Raw genomic sequence first — 20,701 nt, forward strand, 5'->3', positions numbered from 1 at the left:
AGAAGATGGGCTGGGCACCGAGTTCAGGAACAGGAGCCAACTGTTCTATAACAGGAACTTTTCCCCAGAGTTCCCCTGGGAGCACTATCTTGCAAGCACCCGGAGATCCTTTGCTAAGTGCCTCATAGACTTTGACTTACTGACTTTGAAATTACTGACCTTGAAATTCATCATTGCTTTTCTGCTCAATCACACCGTCGTCCCTTCATTTGACAAACCTGTATGAGCACCCCCTGCCACCACCACCCGTGGGTTGGACCCTATTCCAGCCCTGGGACACAGTGGGGACAAATGGACAAAGGTCCCATACTTGAGGAGCTTACCTTCTAGTGGGGAGATGGAGTGTAGACATGATGAACTGTGTCCATTGGTAAAAAGCACTATGAAAAGGAATAAATCAGGACAGAAAATTCAAGTGGAATGCTGGTCAGGGAAGCTCTTTCCAGCTCGGTGACATTTGGGCAGAGACCTTAGGGACATGAGAGTGGGAGGCCAGAGGACATGGGAAAGAACATTCCAGACAGGGGGTTTGGGGCAAAATGAGCCATTGAGGGAGGTCTCACCATTCTTATGGTTTTAAAGGAAGAAGCTGCCAAAATCATGTCATTGAACATTTGGTTTATTCCCACCGATTTGCCTTTTCAGTGGCCGTGCAGCTACATACTAGGGAATTGGCCATATCACGTTTCCCTCTCTTCCTTAAAATAGGTATGAAAATATCAGGTAAGACAGCTCCTCGTGACAGAAGAGGATCCTTCATAAATTTACCTTCGGCTACTGTGGTTGGATCTGCCAGACACGATCCCCAGAGAGTGAAAGACGACCCGTTGGAAAGTGCTTCTGTCTTAGAAATAAAATGACTCAGAATTAAATGATTCTTTTATAGGCATATAGTTGTGAGTTAAACTCCACAATTTGTATGTATGAATACTAACATTAAGAATAAATACCATCAGAGTAAGATTGAAGAAATATATAAAAACATATTACTTAGTGTCTAGTTACAATGAACTGTTTTTAGTTTCTTTTTAATGTCTATTATTTGTTTCTTTCCTAGCTGGGTTTTGTGGCTATTTAGAATTCACCATGGTTGGGTTGGAAGCTTTCTAGGGGTGCTTGTGGGTTCCCAGCACCCAGTAAGCTGCTTTGGGACCCAGAGGCTGGGCGCTCCTGACCAAAGCTCCCCCATCTATCCTCTTGGAGAGGAGAACTGGGAATCTCCTGCCATCAGCTTCGATTACCTACCCAGGAAGTGTGGACTATTGCACAGGGCCAGAGAGTAAGAAATGAGAAGAGCTAGGATTTCATCCTAAGCCTGTCTGACCTCCAAGCCCAGATTCTTAACCACCATGCTCTGGTGGTTTGCAGACTCAAAGAGTGGTCCTAGGACCAGGGGCATCAGCATCCCCTGGGAACCTCAAAGAAATGCAGAGTCTCAGGCTTCACCCCAGAGTCTAATCGGAGCTTGCATTTTAACCAGATCCCCAAGGGACTCGTGCACTTTACAGCCTGAGATGCACTGGCCTAGTGGTTCTCTTTCCACATAGGCCTCAGTTTCCCTAGCTCTGTGACAATGGTAACGCATCGCTTCTCTGGTTTTATATTTCAGAACATGGACTCTGAAGGTAGATTTTTGGGGTTCAGATTCTAGTCTGCCATTTATTAGCTGTGTGGCTCTAGGCAGGTAACTTAACCACTTAATGACTCAGTTTTCTCATCTATAAAATGGTGATAAAAATAGTACCTATGCTGGGGCTGGGCGCGGTGGCTCACACCTGTAATCCCAGCACTTTGGGAGGCCGAGGCGGGTGGATCACGAAGTCAGGAGATGGAGACCATCCTGGCTAACACGGTGAAACCCCGTCTCTACTAAAAATACAAAAAAATTAGCCGGGCGTGGTGGCGGGCGCCTGTAGTCCCAGCTACTCTGGAGGCTGAGGCAGGAGAATAGCATGAATCCGGGAGGCAGAACTTGCAGTGAGCAGAGATTGTGCCACTGCACTCCAGGCTGGGTGACAGAGCAAGACTCTGTCTAAAAAAAACAAATAGTACCTATGCCCTGGGTTTGTGAACCCAGAACATCTGAGACAGGTCTCTGTAAATTAATTAATTTATTTATTTTTACTTTTTATTTATTTATTTTTTTGAGAAGGAGTCTCACTCTGTCATCCAGGCTGGAGTGCAGTGGCGTGATTTCGGCTCACTGCAACCTCTGCCTCCCAGATTCAAGCGATTCTTGTGCCTCCGCCTCCTGAATAGCTGGGATTACAGGAGCACGCTGCTATGCCGTTCTACTTTTTTTGTATTTTTAGTAGAGACGGGGTTTCACCATGTTGGCCAGGCCGATCTCGAACTCCTGACCTCAAGTGATCCACCTGTCTTGACCTCCCAAAGTGTTGGGATTACAGGCGTGAGCCACCATGCCCGGCCAGTCTCAGTGAATTTAGAAAGTTTATTTTGCCAGGCTGAGGACGCTCTCATGACACAGCCTCAGGAGGTCCTGACAACATGTGCCTAAGGTGGTCGGGGTACAGCTTGGTTTTATCCATTTTAGGGAGACATGAGACATCAATCAATATATGTAAGATGTACATTGGTTCAGTTCAGAAAGGCGGGACAACTTGAGGCGAAGGCAGGACAACTCGAAGTGGAGAGGGGGCTTCCAGGCCATAGGTAGATAAAAGAGAAATGGTTGCATTTTTTTGAGTTTCTGATTAGCGTCTTCAAATGAGGCCATCAGATATACATTTATCTCAGTGAGCAGAGGGGTGACTTAGAATAGAATGGGAGGCAGGTTGGCCCTAAGCAGTTCCCAGCTTGACTTTTCCCTTCAGCTTAGTGATTTGGGGGCCCCAAGATTTATTTTCCTTTCGCAGGTTGTTGTAAGGATTACAAAAGTTGGTGCTTGTGAAGTATTTTAGAGCTGTGCCTGACTCACAAGGAATAGGACCCACTGTCTTCTTCACTGCCATGAACCCTACCCCCTGTCTTCTTGTAGCTCTCTTCTGGGAAGCCTTCCCCAACTATCAGAGCTCAAGATAATTTCTCTCTTTTTAGATTCTATGGTAAATGATCTGGGATTTCCATCATAAAACTGTAACTTAGGGAAAATCTGTTATTGTATTAATAAGGAAACTTAAGGTCGAATGACGGAATTGGGCCTGGAACTCAAAGGTCGAGTGACTGAAGCAGGACTTAAACACCAGTACGCTTTAAACTCTAAAATTAGGGCTGTTCCTAATGTGATACATTTATAGTATTATATTCCTTACTATTTCCCACCTGTTTTTAAAGTAGGTAATAAATGTCTTGAAAAAAGCATAATAAAAATATTCATCACAATGATTTTATTGATTGATTGATTGATTGATTGATTGAGACGGAATCTCCTTCTGTTGCCCAGGCTGGAGTGCAGTAGCACAATCGCAGCTCGCTCCGTCCTCCACCTCTCCGGCTCAAGCGATTCTCCTGCCTGTCTTCCGAGTAGCTGGGACTACAGGCCTGTGCCACCACACCTGACTAATTATTATATTTTTAGTAGAAACAGGATTTCACCATGTTGACCAGGCTGGTCTAGAACTTGTGACCTCAAGTAATTCGCCTGCCTCAGCCTCCCAAAGTGCTGGGATTACAGGCATGAGTCACTGCACTTGGCCAAAAGGAGGGTGCTGGTGGCTGTTGACTTTTCAGAATATATTTATTTGTGCTATGAATCTGGTATAGGGGGATTTAGTATGCCTGGCTTCATATATTTATTTGTCCTTGGAGCCTTTTTCTGGGAAATGCTTGTTAGCATCACACAGCTAGTGTTTCATGGAACACAGTTTGGGGGCTGTGGCTCTGCTCTCCAGAGCATCTGCTCTCCTACCCCATGTACTTTTTCTTTTTTCTTTGAAGACTCTATTTTTTTTTTTTTTTTTTTTTGAGACTGAGTCTGGCTCTGTCGCCCAGGCTGGAGTGCGGTGGCCGGATCTCAGCTCACTGCAAGCTCCGCCTCCCGGGTTCACGCCATTCTCCTGCCTCAGCCTCCCGAGTAGCTGGGACCACAGGCGCCCGCCACTTCGCCCGGCTAGTTTTTTGTATTTTTTTTTTAGTAGAGACGGGGTTTCACCGTGTTAGCCAGGATGGTCTCGATCTCCTGACCTCGTGATCCGCCCGTCTCGGCCTCCCAAAGTGCTGGGATTACAGGCTTGAGCCACCGCGCCCGGCCTGAAGACTCTATTTTTTAGAGCATACAGTATGTAGCTTTTTCAGATTGGCTTCTTTCCCTTAGTAATATACATTTACGTTTCCTCCATGTCTTTTCATGGCTTGATAGCTCATTTCTTTTTAGTGCTGGATAATATTCCATTGTCTGGATGTACCACAGTTTATTCACCCACTGCAGGACATCTTGGTTGCTTCCAAGTTTTGGCAATTCTAAATAAAGCTGCGGTAAACATCCATGTGCAGGTTTTTGTGTAGACATAGTTTTCATTTCCTTTGGGTAAATACCAAGGGGTGCGATTGCTGGATCGTATGGAAAGAGTTTATTTAATTTTGTAGGAAGCTGCCAAACTGTCTTCCAAAGTGGCTGTACAGTTTGCATTCCCACCAGCAATGAATGAGGGTTCCTGCCGCTCCACACCCCTGCCAGCACGCACTGTGGTCAGTGTTCTGGATCTGGGCCATTCTAATAGGTATGGAGTGGTATCTCATTGTTCTAATTTACATTTCCTGGATGATATATGATATGGAGCATCTTTTCATAGGCTTATTTGCCATCTGCATATCTCCTTTGGTGTGATGTCTATTAAGGTTTCAGGCCATTGACAGATTGATTGATTGATTGATTGAGACAGAGTCTTGCTCTGTCTCCCAGGCTGGAGTGCAATGACGTGATCTTGGCTCACTGCAACCTCCGCCTCCTGGGTTCAAGTGATTCTGCTACCTCAGCCTCCTGAGTAGCTGGGATTACAAGCATACACCACCACACCCGGCTAATTTTTGTATCTTTAGTAGAGACAGGGTTTTGCCATGTTGGGCAGGCTGGTCTCGAACTCCTGACCTCAAGTGATCCGCCTGCCTCAGCCTCCCAAAGTGCTGAGATTACAGGCATGAGCCACCCTGCCTAGCCCCATTTTTAATTGGGTTATTTTCTTATTGTTTAGTTTTAAGTGTTTGTATTAGTCCATTCTCATGCTGTTAAGGAAGACATACCTGAGACTGGGTAATTTATAAAGGAAAGAGCTTTAATTGACTCACAGTTCAGCATGGCTGGGGAGGCCTCAGGAAACTTACAATTATGGCAGAAGGGGAAGCAAACACATCCTTCTTCACATGGCAGCAGCAAGGAGAAGTACAGAGTGAAGCGGGGAAAAGCCCCTCATAAAACCATCAGATCTCACGAGAACTCACTCACTATCACAAGAATAGCATGAGGGTAACTGTCCCCATGATTAAATTACCTCCCCCCAGGTCCCTCCCATGACACGTGGGGATTATGGGAACTACAAGATGAGATTTGGGTAGAGACACAGCCAAACCATGTCCAGAGTTCCTTATGTTTTGAAGACCCCCCCCCCCCACACACACACATTCTTTATTAGCTGTCTTCTACAAATACTTTCTCCCAGTCTATGACTTTTTATTCTCTTGATAGCACCTTTTGAAGAACAGGAATTTTTTTTTTTTTTTTTTTTTTTTGAGATGGAGTCTCGCTCTGTTGCCCAGGCTGGAATGCAGTGGCGTGATCTCAGCTCACTGCAACCTCCGTCTCCCGGGTTCAAGTGATTCTCCTGCCTCAGCCTCCCAAGTAGCTGGGACTACAGGCGCCTGCCACCACGCCCAGCTAGTTTTTGTATTTTTAGTAGAGATGGGGTTTCACCGTGTTGGCCAGGCTGGTCTCGAACTCCTGACCTCAAGTGATCCACCTACATCCGCCTCCCAAAGTGCTGGAATTACAGGCTTGAGCCACCACACCCAGCCAAAGAGCAGGAATTTTTAATCTTCATGAATTCCATTTTATCAGTTCTTTCTGTCATGGATTGTGCCCTTGGTTTTTTATCTAAGAAGTCATCGGAGAAAGCAAAGGTCATCTAGGCTTTTTCCTATGTTATCTTCAAGAAGTTTGATAGCTTTGTGTTTGACATTCAGGTAAATGATCCATTTTGAGTAAGCTTCTGTGCAGGGTGTAAGGGCTGTGTCTACATTCATTTTTTTGCATGTGGATGTCCAACTGATCCACCTGTCAGTTCTTTCACTAGAAGCACACTGCCTTGATTGCTGTAGCTTCCTCATGCACTCGTCAGTCCCTTAAGGTTCACCTCCTCTTCCCCTACCATGCAGCAGCCACTCCACTAGTGGCCTTCCAATGGCAAGTCCCATGGATTCTCTGCAGCATGCCTCTTGTTTGTGACTCCATTCTGTTGTGTGACCTCATGTTGTGTCACCTTTGCATTGGGGTTTGTAGAGTTGGTGCTGAGGTTCTGGCTTTGGGAAGGTGGCCAGACAGGAATGCAGGTTGGGGTCAAAGTATCATTACTTGCAAGTGCACAGAGCTGCCTTGGGGAAGTGGTACGTGTTTCAGACCCACAGTATTCTGAAGGGGTGTACTGTGATTCTCACTTCTTACTCCTTTGGATGGGCCTTGGTCACTGTGGCCAAGCAAGTGGTCAATGGGATAGCCCTGCTAAGATGTACCAAGCCTGCATGGACCAGCTGGCATGGATGGAAGGGCTCAATGGCACTGGGCCTGGGGGAAAGCAGAAAGGGGTGGGCAGCTTCCAGAACCTTCCTGAGGCCTGACAGTCCTGGCCCTGCTGTAAGTGCTTTGTAGCCCTGGACTGGCTCTGGACTCCTACCAGACCTGTGGGATAGCCCTAGCCCTGTTATAGAGATAGGACACCCATGCACAGAGAATGTTGTTACTTGCTCCAAGTCACAGTTTAGGAAGTGGCAGTGCCAGGATTTGACCTGAGAGCCCATGCTGTTGGCCACACTGCCTCCCTAGCCCCTACCCTCAGAGGTTCTGACGAGGTTAGGAAGAAAGGAAAGACAAGAAGGAGGTTGGGGAGTAAGCCGGGAAGACCTCACCTTCCCCTCTTGTTCTTTAGGCCTTCTTACCTCCTCTCTACTGGTCCAGAAGGGCCCTGGGACTGGTTCCCACCATGGGCCCTGTGTGGTGGCAGCTCCTGGAGGCCTCTGCGCTGGAGAAGGTGCCTTCCCTGGAGGGCCTGTGGACCAGAGAGGAAGGATGTAGCAAGGGGGGGCCTGAGGAGCTCCCCTTCTGGAATACAAGAGAGCAGGAGGCAGCAGCCTATCTGGTTTTCATTTGAGAAGAACAGAGTTGGTGTCCCCAGACCAGGACTGTCCCGGCCTGATGCCTCAGGGAACCCTGTCCAGCTGGACTAGCTGCACTGACAACCCCACAGCCCCCTTGGGGCGCTATGTGGAAGTTTCTATTATGAGTACCCAGGATGGTATTGAGCTTTCTCCTTGACAAGCCTGGGTTTAGCTGTGAGCTTGGCCTTTGTCCAGTGCAGGCCTTGGCTCACAGGCCCTTCAGAAAGTTTCAAGGGAGGAACTGACACTACAATTTTTTTAGTCCTAACTTCCCCATGTTCCTATTTCCTCACCCCCTGAAAATGCAAAAGGCCAGTGTTCCTGGTTTAGGGACTGTGACAAGGGAGGCTGCTGGGAGAGCGTGGAGCATGTGCTACCTGGACACCTTGGAAAGACGCATCCTGGCAACTGCACCAGGCAGAAGACTGGGCAGCTGCAGGTTTAAACCCTGGACTTCCAGGCCCAAGAAGGGGGACTGGGCCCTGGGGAGCTGTCCCATCACAAGAAATAACCCTGGATGCCAACCACCCAGAACCCTAACACCTTTTCTCAGGCAGGGGCAGGGAGGGGTGAGGAGATGCCAGGAATGAGGTCGGGCAAGGAGGCTAAGCCTGGAGAGCCTGGGCATGCAGCCCGCCCACTGGTCTGCCTGGTCCCTTCCATGCTGGGGTGGGCGGAGGCTGAGGGTGGTGGAGGGGATCACAAATAAGTTATCTGCCCCTGGGCTTTTGCCATCCTCTTGGTGCCCCATGGCTACTCCAAGGACGTGCCCATCCCCAAACCCAAATCACCCCAGAGCCGAAACTGCTGCTCTTTCCTCCTGAGTGGCACCCACCCCACCCCCTCCCAATCAAAACTCCCAAAGAACTCTTTTCTCTGCCCTGTGTAAACCTCTTTTGTGATTAAAGTAATTCCCAATGAAGGAACACATTCTTTTCTGAATGATCTGTAGGCTTAATCTTCCCAGGGCATATTTGCATTTCAAGTGGTGTGCTTGTACAGATAGAATTCATCTGTAATTGGCAGAATGAAGGGGTGCTTACTGCGGGGGAGGGAGGAGGTGGACTTTCCCAGGCTCCCAGGCCCCTCCCTGAAGTCCTCCTCTCTCCTCCTCCACGCCCGCCCCCTCAGTGAGGGGTGGAGCTGGGTGGATTTGGAGGTTGACTGAAGAAGCGCAATGGCTATTATTCCTTTACTAATTGAAACTTTTTATGGTGAGACCTAGAGTTGCCAACTTCTAATTTTGCGGGTTTGTTTTTATCACTGGTTTCCTAACACCATCACTTCACAGCAGCAAAACATGAAGGAGGAGGTCACTTCAGTCTTCTCAATGGAGTAAATTTAGCTTTACACAAATATACCACAGGGTTGTCAGATTTTTCATGTTGCTACAGATTGGTGCAAACCTCACTGGGGTCCGGCATTTGAGAACCACAAACTGGATGGTCCTCAAGGCCCTGCCCAACTCTAAAAGGCCGCAGTTTTCAAATTCCACCGTCACACTGCGTTAAAGATGCATCGTCAAATGTGAATCATTGATGATGATGTCAATTTATCATAGTTGCACATAACTTTCTATAATGGAAATGGCTCCAGGAGATAGGACAATAGAGGGAGACTGAAGAGCAGGGAATAAAGAAAGTTAGGAGCAAACGAGGGGGCAGATAGGAAAGAACACCTGTCCCCCAAACCTGTGTCCATCTTCCCAGGATGCTCTGTTAGATTCTTGAGCTGCAGAAGGCACTTTCATATTCCTGTCCCGGAAACGTGTGTGTGTGTGTGTGTGTGTGTGTGTGTGTGTGTGTGTGTGTGTAACAGCACAGTAGGTGGGCACAGCACCTGACCTTTATGTAAGTTCCCACCCACGAAGCCTCACCCCTGAAAATGCTCCCTGTGGCCTGGCCTTGCATTTGACACCGTGCCCAACCCCCAAGCAAAAGACATGAAGATGCCAGAATGGCACATGGCAGATGTCTTAGAATGTGGGGACGGGGGACAATGAGAGATGCCCACTCTGAGAGGACAAGGTCCCGAGCCCTCCAAGGAAGGGGCCTGTTTCCAGCCTTGGTTTGTTTCCTCACAGGCCGCCCTGGCCCTGGCTCCCAGCTTTTCTGGACCTGACCAGGAGGCTTTGCTCACAGTTTTTCCTGTTCTCATTCCAGGTGTGTGTGGCTGCTGCGGTGCCCTACGCCCCAGGTACAAAAGGCTGGTTGACAACATCTTCCCTGAGGATCCCGAGGTGGGTCACGTCTCTGGCACGCATCGTGGCTCTCACGGTCCAGGCAGGGCCTCTGACGGGGGCAGCTTGGAAGCCAGGCCTCCTGCCGGGGGGGAAGGCAGGCCCTCTCAGGGTCCCCGGGCGCTGAGCCTTCCCAGAGAAACTGGAACCTGGGCCACACCACCTGGGCAGTGGTGAGAGGCTGCTAGGGACATGAAGGATGAGGGCATTTGGATCCACAGAAGGCAGCTGAAAGTGCATCTCGGTGTGCTTGTGGCCACCACTGTCCAATCCAGACATCTTTCTCCTGCATGTCTCTGCACGATCGCCCCTGAAGCTGCTAACTCTGAGTGATCGTAGCTCCCTGCTGCTCAGTGTGGGGACTCCCCTGTCTTGGGTTGGGCTCAGGAGCCCAGGTCTTTCCCCCTGGCTGCCACCCTCTGTGTCTGCCAGGTGTCTAGGGGCGTACACACACAGGGCCTGGCCTCCAAGCCACCTCTCCACCCATCAGGCTGCTTTGTGGGTTGTGGTCTGGGAAACATTGGGATCTGATGTACTTGACTTGCTCTCTGGGAACCAATGGCCTGTCTTGATGGGAGCATCCTCTATAGAGTTCCCTAAGAGCTGCAGAGCTGCCTTCGTCCTGTGTGTGCCTTGGTGCCGGCTCTCCAACATGTTTTAATTTGGGGTGTTTTTTGTTTGTTTGTTTGTTTGTTTTTTGGGGGGAAGGAGTCTCGCTGTGTCACCAGGCTGGAGTGCAGTAGCACGATCTTGGCTCACTGCAATCTCTGACTCCCTGGTTTAAGAGATTCTCCTGCCTCAGCCTCCTAAGTAGCTGGGATTACAGGCATGTGTCACCATGCCCAGCTAATTTTTTGTACTTTAAGTAGAGATGGGATTTCACCATGTTGGCCAGGATGGTCTCGATCTCATGACCTTGTGATCCGCCTGCCTTAGGCTCCCAAAGTGCTGGGATTACAGGCGTGAGCCACCGCGCCCGGCTTGGATGGCTTTTAATGACGCTGTATCATCCATTCCTAGACACATACACACACGGTGTATATATATACACACACCCATACGCACATACACATATGCATTCATGTATATATATCCATACACATGCACATACATATATACATTTTATACATTTGTATCACTTGCTATTCTTTTTTTCCCCCCTCTGAGGTGGAGTCTCGCTCTGTCGCCCAGGCTAGAATGCAATGGCGCGATCTCAGCTCACTGTAACCTCCACTCCCCGGGTTCAAGCAATTCTCCTGCCTCAGCCTCCTGAGTAGCTGAGATTACAGGCACTCGCCACCATGCCTGGCTGATTTTCGTATTTTTAGTAAAGACAGGGTTTCACCATGTTGGCCAGGCTGGTCTCAAACTCGTGATCTGCCCACCTCAGCCTCCCAAAGTGCTGGGATTGTAGGCGTGAGCCTATAACTAAAACTATGTTTTAATCATCTGCCTGTCACTGAAACCCACATGTGGCCGGCACATCCATAAAGGGCACTCTGTAAATGCTGATTCAGTCGAATGATTATTTTTCTCTAGACTCGAACTCGTCTAGCTGTAGTGTGGCCACAGTGAGCACAAGTTGTTTTCTCCTGCAGGATGGGCTGGTGAAGACCAACATGGAGAAGCTGACCTTCTATGCCCTCTCAGCTCCAGAAAAGCTTGATCGTATTGGCGCCTACCTCTCTGAGAGGCTCATCCGTGACGTGGGTCGCCATCGATATGGGTAAGTAGTTTGGAAGGGAGAGAGGGAGAATGTCAGGAACTATATTGTTAGGCTAAACATAGGGTCCTTTTAAGAAAATGATGGCCAGGCAGAGTGAGTCACACCTGTAATCCCAGCACTTCGGGAGGTCAAGGTGGGAGGATCACTAAGTTCAAGACTAGCCTGGGCAACATAGCGAGATTCCATCTCTACAAAAAAATTAAAAATTAGCCAGGTGTGGTGGTGCACACCTGTAGTGCCAGCTACTTGGGAGGCTGAGGCAGAAGGATCACTTGAGCTCAGAAGGCCGAGGCTGCAGGGAACCATGATTGTGCCACTGCATTCCAACCTGGGTGACTCTCAGAGTAAGGCTTTGTCTCAAAAAAAGAAAAAAAAAAAGAAATAGATTATCAAACAGACCAAGAAAACTGGGGACTGGGGCTAAGGAGTGTATCCCATGTGATCTTCCAAAGGCAGGTGATGCTGCTGCCGAGGTTTGGGAAGAAGAAGGTGTTGGCTTCCTACAGCACCTCTTCCAGCATCCATTCTCTCTTGTGTTTCCATACAGAAGCCCTCATACAGTCTGGGGCCTTAATAAAAATTGAGGCTATGATTGCACCACCATCCTCATCCAACCTATCCTACCTTATCCCACTTACTGTCCTGAAAACTAAGGAGGAGTCATCTACATTCTAATAAGAAGACAGAGTTAAGGGCAATTTGTCCATTAAAAATACACTTAGGTGAAATATTTATCAACCTTCTGAAAGAGAAGGGCTTTCTATGTGTAAAGAGAGAAGAACTCTTAAAGCAAGTGACTGATCAATAGACTTAACTGTTGAAAAATTTAAATATTTTGATGTCAATAAAGAAACACTCAGACCAGGCACGGTGGCTCACGCCTATAATCCCAGCACTTTGGGAGGCCGAGGGGGGAGGATCACTGAGTCCAGGAGTTCAAAACCAGCCTGGGCAACATACTGCCCATCTCTACAAAAAATAAACAAAAATGAGCTGGGCGTGGTGGTATGCACCTGTAGTCCCAGCTACTCGGAAAGCTGAGATGGGAGGATGGCTTGAGCCAGGAGGTCAAGGCTGCCGTGAGCTGTGTGTGCGCCACTGCACTTTAGCCTGGGCGACAGATAGAGACTCTGTCTCAAAAAATAAAAAAGAAAGAAAAGAAAAAAGAAACACTCAAAGTTTAAGAGACAAACAAGAAAAAAGTATATTTGAAAATTAAGACAAAGGATTCAAACTTATATATTAGTAGCTCATACCAAATAGTGGGTGGAGTGGAGAAACTGAGACACTAAGAGATTTGAGGCAAGGGCCACAGACAAGCGACTTACAGGAAAGGAGAGAGAGCTTGCCACACACGTGGGATGACATCCAACAGACTTGTGATCAAAGGTGCATAATAAAATACTAAGATGCTAGCTTATTAAATTCATCACAAAGGAAATATAATTACCAGTATTAAGCAATAGATGGCAAAATGGGAGGCATTTTCATTCTTTTCTAGAAAGAGTACAAATTGGTTGAAACTCTCTAGAAAGTAATTTTGAAATAATGTGTCAAGAGCTTTAAAAACACTTAGGCCCTTTGACTCAGTAATTCCATTTCTATTTGTTGATCCCAAATAATCTTTTTTTTTTTTTTTTTTTTTTTTGAGACAAGGTCTTGCTGTGTCACCCAGACTGGAGTGCAGTGGCATGATCTTGGCTCACTGCAACCTCAGCCTCCTGGGCTCAAGCCATCCTTCCACCTCAGCCTCCCACATAGCTGGGACCACAGGCGAATGCTACCATGCCCGGCTCATTTTTGTATTTTTTGTAGAAATCGGGTTTTACCATGTTGCCCAGGCTGGTCTGGAACTCCCAGTCTCAAGCAATCCTCCCGCCTCGGCCTCCCAAAGTGTTGGGATTACAGGCATGAGCTACTGCGCCAGGCCCCAAGGAATCAATCTTAAATACAGTCTACCTTCACACACAGAGATGTTCGTTATCTTGTTATTTATAAAAATGAAAAAGTGGAAATGAAATGTCCAGCCAGAGGAGAATAGTTCAGTGAATCATGGTGTGTGTCATTTGATAAAATGTTATCTAGTCAATAAAATTGGTGTTTATAAAGATGCTTTCCATATAATTTGGAAAATGCTTTAAGTAAATGAAAACCAGAATCCATAATTATGTAGACAGTATCTGCAATCAAGTTAAAAAATCAACAACAACAACAAAAAATCTAAATGGCTAGAAAATATAGTAAAAACGAACATACTGGCCAGGTGCGGTGGCTCATGCCTGTAGTCCCAGCACTTTTGGAGGGCTGAGGCGGGTGGATCACTTGAGGTCAGGAATTCAAGACCAGCCTGGTCAATATGGTGAAACCTCATCTCTATCAAAAATACAAAAATTAGCTGGGTGTGGGGGCATGTACCTATAGTCCCAGCTACTCAGGAGGCTAAGATGGGATAATCGCTTGAACCCAGGAGGCAGAGTTTGCAGTGAGCTGAGATCACACCACTGCACTCCAGCCTGGGTGACAGAGCAAGCCCCTATCTCAACAACAGCAACAACAACAACAACAACAAAGAACGTACCAATATGTTAGGAGTATTCATTTTATGAACAGTGTGACTGGGGATTTTTGGTTTGTTTTGTTTTGTATCTATTTTTTCTACGTTTTTCCTAAATATTCTTTATGTGGATGTGTTACTTCTACAATAAAAAACATGAATTGCAGGGCACGTTGTGTTTGCTGCCCAGACATCATGCCACAATTCAGAGACTGAATGTCAGGAGAACGCTCAGATATTCCTGGTGGCGTTGCTCATGGGGCTGAGGGTTAGGTGGATTCAGGATTCAGGCTGGGGTTCTCAGTCCTGTTGGTTCCATTCTCCACTGAGTCTTTTTTTTTTTTTGAGATGGAGTCTCACTCTGTCGCCCAGGCTGGAGTGCATTGGCGTGATCTCGGCTCACTGCAACCTCTGCCTCCTGGGTTCAAGCGATTCTCCTGCCTCAGCCTCCTGAATAGCTGGGACTACAGGTGCGTGCCACCATGCCCGGCTAATTTTTGTGTTTTTAGTAGAGACGATGTTGCACCATGTTGGTTAGGCTGGTCTCGAACTCCTGACCTCGTGATCCACCTGCTTTAGCCTCCCGAAGTGCTGGGATTACAGATGCAAGCCACCACACCCGGCCTCCACAGAGTCTTTTATAGCCATCCTCTACTTTCATCGACTCTAGCCTTTCTCCTGGTCCAGGCTCTTCTCTTTTCATTCAGATGATGGCAGTAGCCTTGGACATAGTCTCCCTGCTCCCCATCCTGCTCTTGTCCTTCCAGGTTAATACTGCTATGTATGATCTTCAACACACAGACCCCAAGCTGTGCTTTCCTAGCTCTTTGAGAAAAAAATCCAGCATCCTCAGCTTGACTTCTGGGGTCTTCCACAACCTGCCTGTAACCCAGCCAAGCCCACCACCCCCGCCGCACCTGCTGTAGACCCACTCCACATGGACTGGCTGACCACCCGGCTGGCTCTGTGGGTCTTTCTGGTGCTCTCCCTCACTTTGATCTCTTTGATGGGCCTCCCCCTGCAGCTGCCCATCAGCCCCACTGCCATCCAAGGCCCCTTCCTCCTGGCAGGAGAAGACAGAGCCAGTCTTGAACTACAGTGAAATGTGCATGGTGCTGATGGGGTGGAGAAGTCTAGAAAGCACAGGCCTCGCCAGCGAATCTTAAATCAAGCCACTCTTGGTGTAAAAAGCAGGATCCAAATCAATATGTTTCTGTAATCATTTTATATAATAAAATGAGGTTACATCCTGAATAAGAGCAAATCTACCGTACATGCTGATTATATTAAGGGCCTTGACATATTGTAAATTATACTCAAGCAAGTAAAAATGACTTTATCCTAGGTTGAACCTAAAACTAATATGCTAGCTCTAACATTAAACACTTAATACTAATTTAACCGGCTCTCTCTTCAGTGATGGTTCTCTCAGTAAAAAATGTCCTAGAGCCAGCAGAGCCACTTAGAATCATTCTGCTGCCCTTACAACTGCAATTCAAATTTAGTACCATTCTGTTAAAAATAGCCATTGTAGCCTCTAAGTATTTAAAACCTGAAGGCCTCACTGAGGGCTTTGTTCATAAACATTTGGAGAAGAAAAATCTGTTAGATTTGATCTCTTATTCTGTCTCTCTTTGCCCTCCCCGTCTTTTTGTACCCAATGCCACATACATCATCATTATCTTCCTCATCACTGATGGCAGCTTTGGAAGATTAAAATATTCTCTTGCAGACAGGGTGAGAGGCTGTGTCTTCCTGCCGTGATGCAGGTGTCTGTATTTGGCGTTTGACCATACGGACATGAACCTTGGATGCTGGACCCAGGGGCAGAACCACCCTCATCTGCCCCACTGCCTCCCCACATTGTCACCCCATTTCAGTTGTGTGTGGACTCTGGCTCATAGGTGTTTAGCATAGGGATGGTGGTGGGCAGCCAAATGTGAACAGAGAGAGGATGAGATGTGAATTTCAAGGCATTGTTCATGGGCCTGCAGTATGATGGGCAGTGATGTGCAGAGCAGCGAAAACCGAGCAGTCCTTCTATTTTCCCTTCTCTTTACATTTCCCTTCCAGTTCAACTCCAATGTCAGCACGTCCCCTAGAAACTAAGGGAGAGCAGGGGAGGGAACAGCAGTGCTGGGTAAGACTCACTCAGTCGACAGTGACCCCTGAGCACTGACAGATACAGAATGCCATATAAGACACCGTCAGTGCCTGGAGCTCTCACCCAGCCAGGACCAAGCCCTGGTGGATGGAGATGGCCACGCCAGAGGGTTGGGCTTCTCTAATCTGAGGACCCTGGCCCTGGAGCTGACCCAGTGGCACTCCTAAGAGATACACATTCACCAGGAGGACCCTGAACCTGGTTGGAGGATGGCTGACCTTGAGATAGGGATACCGCAGACCCTTACTAGATGAGGAGGGTCATCCCTCCCTTCCTTAGCTGAGGTCAGCCCTCTCTCCCTACTTCTGGACTCCTAAAACCCAGAAGGTTCTGTCTAGGAGTGGGCTGACCAAATGCACTCAAACCGCCTGGAACAAGAGGTTCTTTGTCCAGGCCACTGCTCTTGAGCAATTCTTGCGCAATGTCTGGCCCTACTAAAGCTCATCCTGCCTGCTGACCCTAATCCCTGACCCTGGATCTGCCTTTCCTCACCAACTAACCCTGGTTCCCAGACTTTACTCCCCACTCCTCCTTTCTTAGGCCAGTTCAGATTCTCAGACCTGTTTTGACTTTGGACCCCTTCAAGGACACCCACCCCAGATCAGATCTCTGCTGGTAGTAACCTTCTGACCTGGGGATCCCAGGTTCTGTTCCTTTTGAGTGTGTAACAGGTTAGACACACTCAAGAAGGTTACAATAAAATAGCACAAACACGGAGAGCATTGGACTCGGGGCTTCCAAGGTCCCATTGACTTCGAATTATCTAAGATGCTTTGAAAAGCTCCAGTTCATAATTATAAACATTCCATCCTTACTATTGGATCAGAGATGAGGAACAAAGGATCATGTGTTCAGAGAACTGGGCCTTGTACTCCTTTACTTTTCAGTTTCACTTCTACCATAATTTTCGCCTTCTACCAAAATGGAAATTTTCCACTTTCCACTGTTGGTAAGTAGCCAATTTATTTTTTTATTTTTTTATTTTTTTTCATAGCAGATGGTTTTTCCATATCAGGAATTTCTGGAATTTTTTGCAGGAAGAGGAAAAGCAGTAATCTAAGCCCTGGGGCTCGCGAGGCCTTGAGTTTCTTCTCTTGCCCAACCCCACCCCTTCCTTTACATCATTTAAACACCGTAATAATGGTGAAATGCCGCAGATCCCTTCATACAGAAGGATGCTGGGATGATTCATAAGGGAAGAGATTCCCAAGCTGACTGCCCTCATTTCCTACCCGCCATGCTTGGCTGCCTGAGGGTGTCCAGGTCTCTCTGCAGGGAAAGCCTGTCCCCTTTGGAAGGGCTCCAGCCCAGTCTGCTTCCCCAACCCTGTGCAGAATTCAGTCTCTACACAGTGGACCTGAAACATACTGGGACTGGGTCTGCAAGGCACGGCAGGTTTCCTGGATGGTGATTGTGATGGCCTCTGAAGGGCGAGGCTGCAGAGCCAGGAATGGCTGTCCCGGGAGCAAGGAGGAATGGTAGGCGTGGCTCCCGCTCACCAGAGGAGCTCAAAGAGCCAAGACTGCCTTTGTATTTGAAAAACACTCTGTGGATAGAGCATGCCTTGATCCATTTGTGAGTAGACCCAGAAAACTATTCAATAATACTTTTATTTAATATCATTAAAGAATCATTTAATAATAGTTGACTCAGCTATTCTAGATAAAAGAAATAAACATTTTGTAAAAGTGGAAAAGAACATTTCAGCATTTAAAGGCTGTTTTATTTTCTGGTTGCTTGGTATAGAAGTTAGCTCAAGGGTACGTAAGAAGTAGCTGATGTCTTTTTAAAAATTTAGAAGTCATGACTGCTGTTAATTTTTTTTTTTTTTTATGTTTGAATTTGCAAAGCTAGCTTAAGTATGAGGTAGTCTGACTGCAATATCTGAAACTGGGTAGCTGTCCCAGGAGGTATTGTGGAGCCTTGTGTTGTAGCCTTGAAACAGATCCTGAAATTGTCCTATTGTCATTCTCCCTATGCTTTTTGTTCACCCAAACTTTGTTAAAAAAAAAAAAAAAAGACAAAGACTAGCTAATCAAGAATTTTTAAATAGGCCAGGTGTGGTGGCTCACACCTGTAATCCCAGCACTTTGGGAGGCTGAGGCGGGAGGATCATCTGAGGTCAGGAGTTAAAGACCAGCCTGGCCAACATGGCTTTAAGTAAAATGATTACTCCCTTCTTTACGATAAATACAAAAATTAGCCAGGCATGGTGGTGTATGCCTGTAATCCCAGCTACTCAAAGGCTGAAGTGGGAGGATCACTTGAGCCTGAGAGGTCAAGGCTGCAGTGAGCCATGATTGAGCCACTGCACTCCAGCCTGGGGGACAGGGTGAGATCCTGTCTCAAAAATAAACAAATTAATTAATTAATTAAGAGAAAGTGATGTGAACAACATCAGCATCTGTTGATTATAAGACACGATTGCCCTCTGTGTCCTCTCTCTCTCCCTCTTCCTACCAGCTGGGAAGTGGAAACAACTGGAGACCCAGAGAGGAAAGCCATGTGTTGAAGATCTCTGAATGACCTCATGGAGCAGAGCCCACTGGCCCACTCCAGACTGATGTGAGAGAGAGGAAAAGCACTTCCATATTGCTGGAGCCACTGTCTTTTGAGTTTCTTTATACTCTAAATAGCACAGGCACCTAATAATCAGGTTTGGGAGTGCTTTAGAAACCGGATGGCACCAATAAAGGTGAATTCTGAGCAATCCAAAGCAAACCAAATGACTGGCCTCATTGGAAAGGGAAGCAAGAGCTAGAAATGTTTCCTATCCTGCTAAATGGGAGACCATTGCAAGGCTTCATGAACTCAGAGTTTGGGCTCATGTGCCCATTACAGGATGGTGATCCTTCTACTTGTAATGTCAAATCATGTGGAATAGAAAAGTACCTCCTGATACAAAGAAAATACAGGGGAGGTAAAGTAAGCAGAAAACTGTAAAGCCTACTTGGGGTGCCCAGGAATCAGGTTGATGTTCCCTAAGTCAAAATAAAGTAGCAAAAGGCCTCTCCTGCAAGATCGCAGCAAAGCTGCCACCACAGGACTTTAAAATGTTAAAGGTGCCTGAAACTCTAAAGTCAGGTTCACCTGCTATAAATGTAATAAAGGATGAATTAAAAGATTCGTTCTTCTTTATGTCTTGACCCAAATCATATCCATCATTGCATGTTAGGCAGATATTTAAAAACAAAAAATTTCTTTTTTTTTGAGACGGAGTTTTGCTCTTGCTGCTTAGGCTGCAGTGCAATGGCGCAATCTCGGCTCACTGAAACCTCTGCCTCCCAGGTTCAAGCGATTCTCCTGCCTTAGCCTCCTAGGTAGCTGGGATTACAGGTGCCCACCACCATGCCTGGCTAATTTTTTTGTGTTTTTTGTAGAGATGGGGTCTCGCCATGTTGCCCAGGCTCTCTTGAACCCCTGGCTCAAGCAGTCTACCCACCTCAGCTTCCCAAAGTGTTGGGATTCCAGGTGTGAGCCACCATACCCTGGCCACTTTCCCTCATTTTAATGGCAGTGTTTTAGTCATGTGGTCTCACCTCATAGCAAGAGAGACTGGGAAATGGAGTCCCAAGTGAACAGCCACATGCACAGCTAAAATTCTGAATTTCTAGGGAAAGGCAAAGGGACATATTTTAGGGGAGACATCTAGCATTCTGCCTGGGAAATTTAACTCCAAAAATGTAAAGATTTTAACCAGAATAATTTCTGAAAGGTTTGCAGCAGCTTCCTTGTTAGAAGTTCAAAACAAAACAAAACAAAAGCAAAAACAAAAAACAAAACCTCTCTTTCTTTAGAATGCAAATGCTTTGTAAGTGAAGGATGTATGTTTTATGATGTAGACATTACTAGTTATGTGACACTCTTGGAACAAATATGGAGTTTGAGCTTAGAGGTGCCATTCTCCTTCTCATTAGGAATTTGATTCTTGGCATTTTTCTTGGGATTTAGGAGAAGCATTGAAGAAGACAACTAAGATAATTGGGGGTTGTCCTGTGAAGGCTAGTTTGGGAGAGCTTGGGTATATTTAGCACAGAGGAGAGAACAGCAAGAATAACAAATGAGATTGTTATTTTCAGGGGTTGAGGAGCTGGAGGTAGGAGATGGCATGTCCCTCTTTTTTGCTTCTTCTGAAAGTAGAATTGTGAATAGAGAGTAGAGGATATTAGGCTTGAGGCTGACATTTTATTTCGTTACATTAGTCCATTCTCAGGCTGCTATAAAGAAATACCCAAGACTGGGTAATTTATAAAGAGTTTTAATTGACACACACAGTTCTGGAGGGCTGGGGAGGCCTCAGGAAACTTACAATCATGGCAGAAGTCACCTCTTCACATGGCGGCAGGGGAGAGAATGAGAGCCGAGCGAAGAGGAAGCCCCTTATAAAACCATCGATCTCATGAGAACACACTCACTATCACAAGAACAGTATGGGGAAAACCGCCCCCATGATTCAATTCTCTCCACTTGGTGTCCCCCTCAACACGTGGGGATTATTACAATTCAAGGTGAGATTCAGGTGGGGACGTGGAGCCAAACCATACTAGTTGTCAGTCATCTAGTGAGAGGACTTGGCTCTTTGCCATTGGATGTTGCGTATTCCTGGTTTCTGACGTTGTTCACTCAGTCTTTAGACTTCAGAGGAATTGTTTAAGTAGTTTAAAGACTGAGTTCACATAGGGAACATTCCTCATG

General features: G+C 46.9%; 1 protein-coding gene across 3 annotated transcripts in view; it reads left to right on the plus strand.

The window, feature by feature from the left end:
* The window catches only part of EFR3B (EFR3 homolog B), a 113,943-nt gene that overhangs the window by 39,214 nt on the left and 54,028 nt on the right, over positions 1-20,701 (plus strand). Inside the window, exons 2-3 of one of the 3 annotated variants that reach the window (XM_009183800.4) lie at positions 9,486-9,562; positions 11,161-11,288. In XM_009183800.4, coding sequence (XP_009182064.1) covers positions 9,486-9,562; positions 11,161-11,288 — 205 coding nt within the window. Of the gene's footprint in view, positions 1-9,485; positions 9,563-11,160; positions 11,289-14,396; positions 17,582-20,701 lie in introns of those variants that run through there. The other 2 variants (XM_009183801.4, XM_021924647.2) reach the window with 2 other exon arrangements.

The sequence above is a fragment of the Papio anubis genome, chromosome 14 (genome assembly GCF_008728515.1).
Source record: "Papio anubis isolate 15944 chromosome 14, Panubis1.0, whole genome shotgun sequence".
NCBI lineage: Eukaryota > Metazoa > Chordata > Mammalia > Primates > Cercopithecidae > Papio > Papio anubis.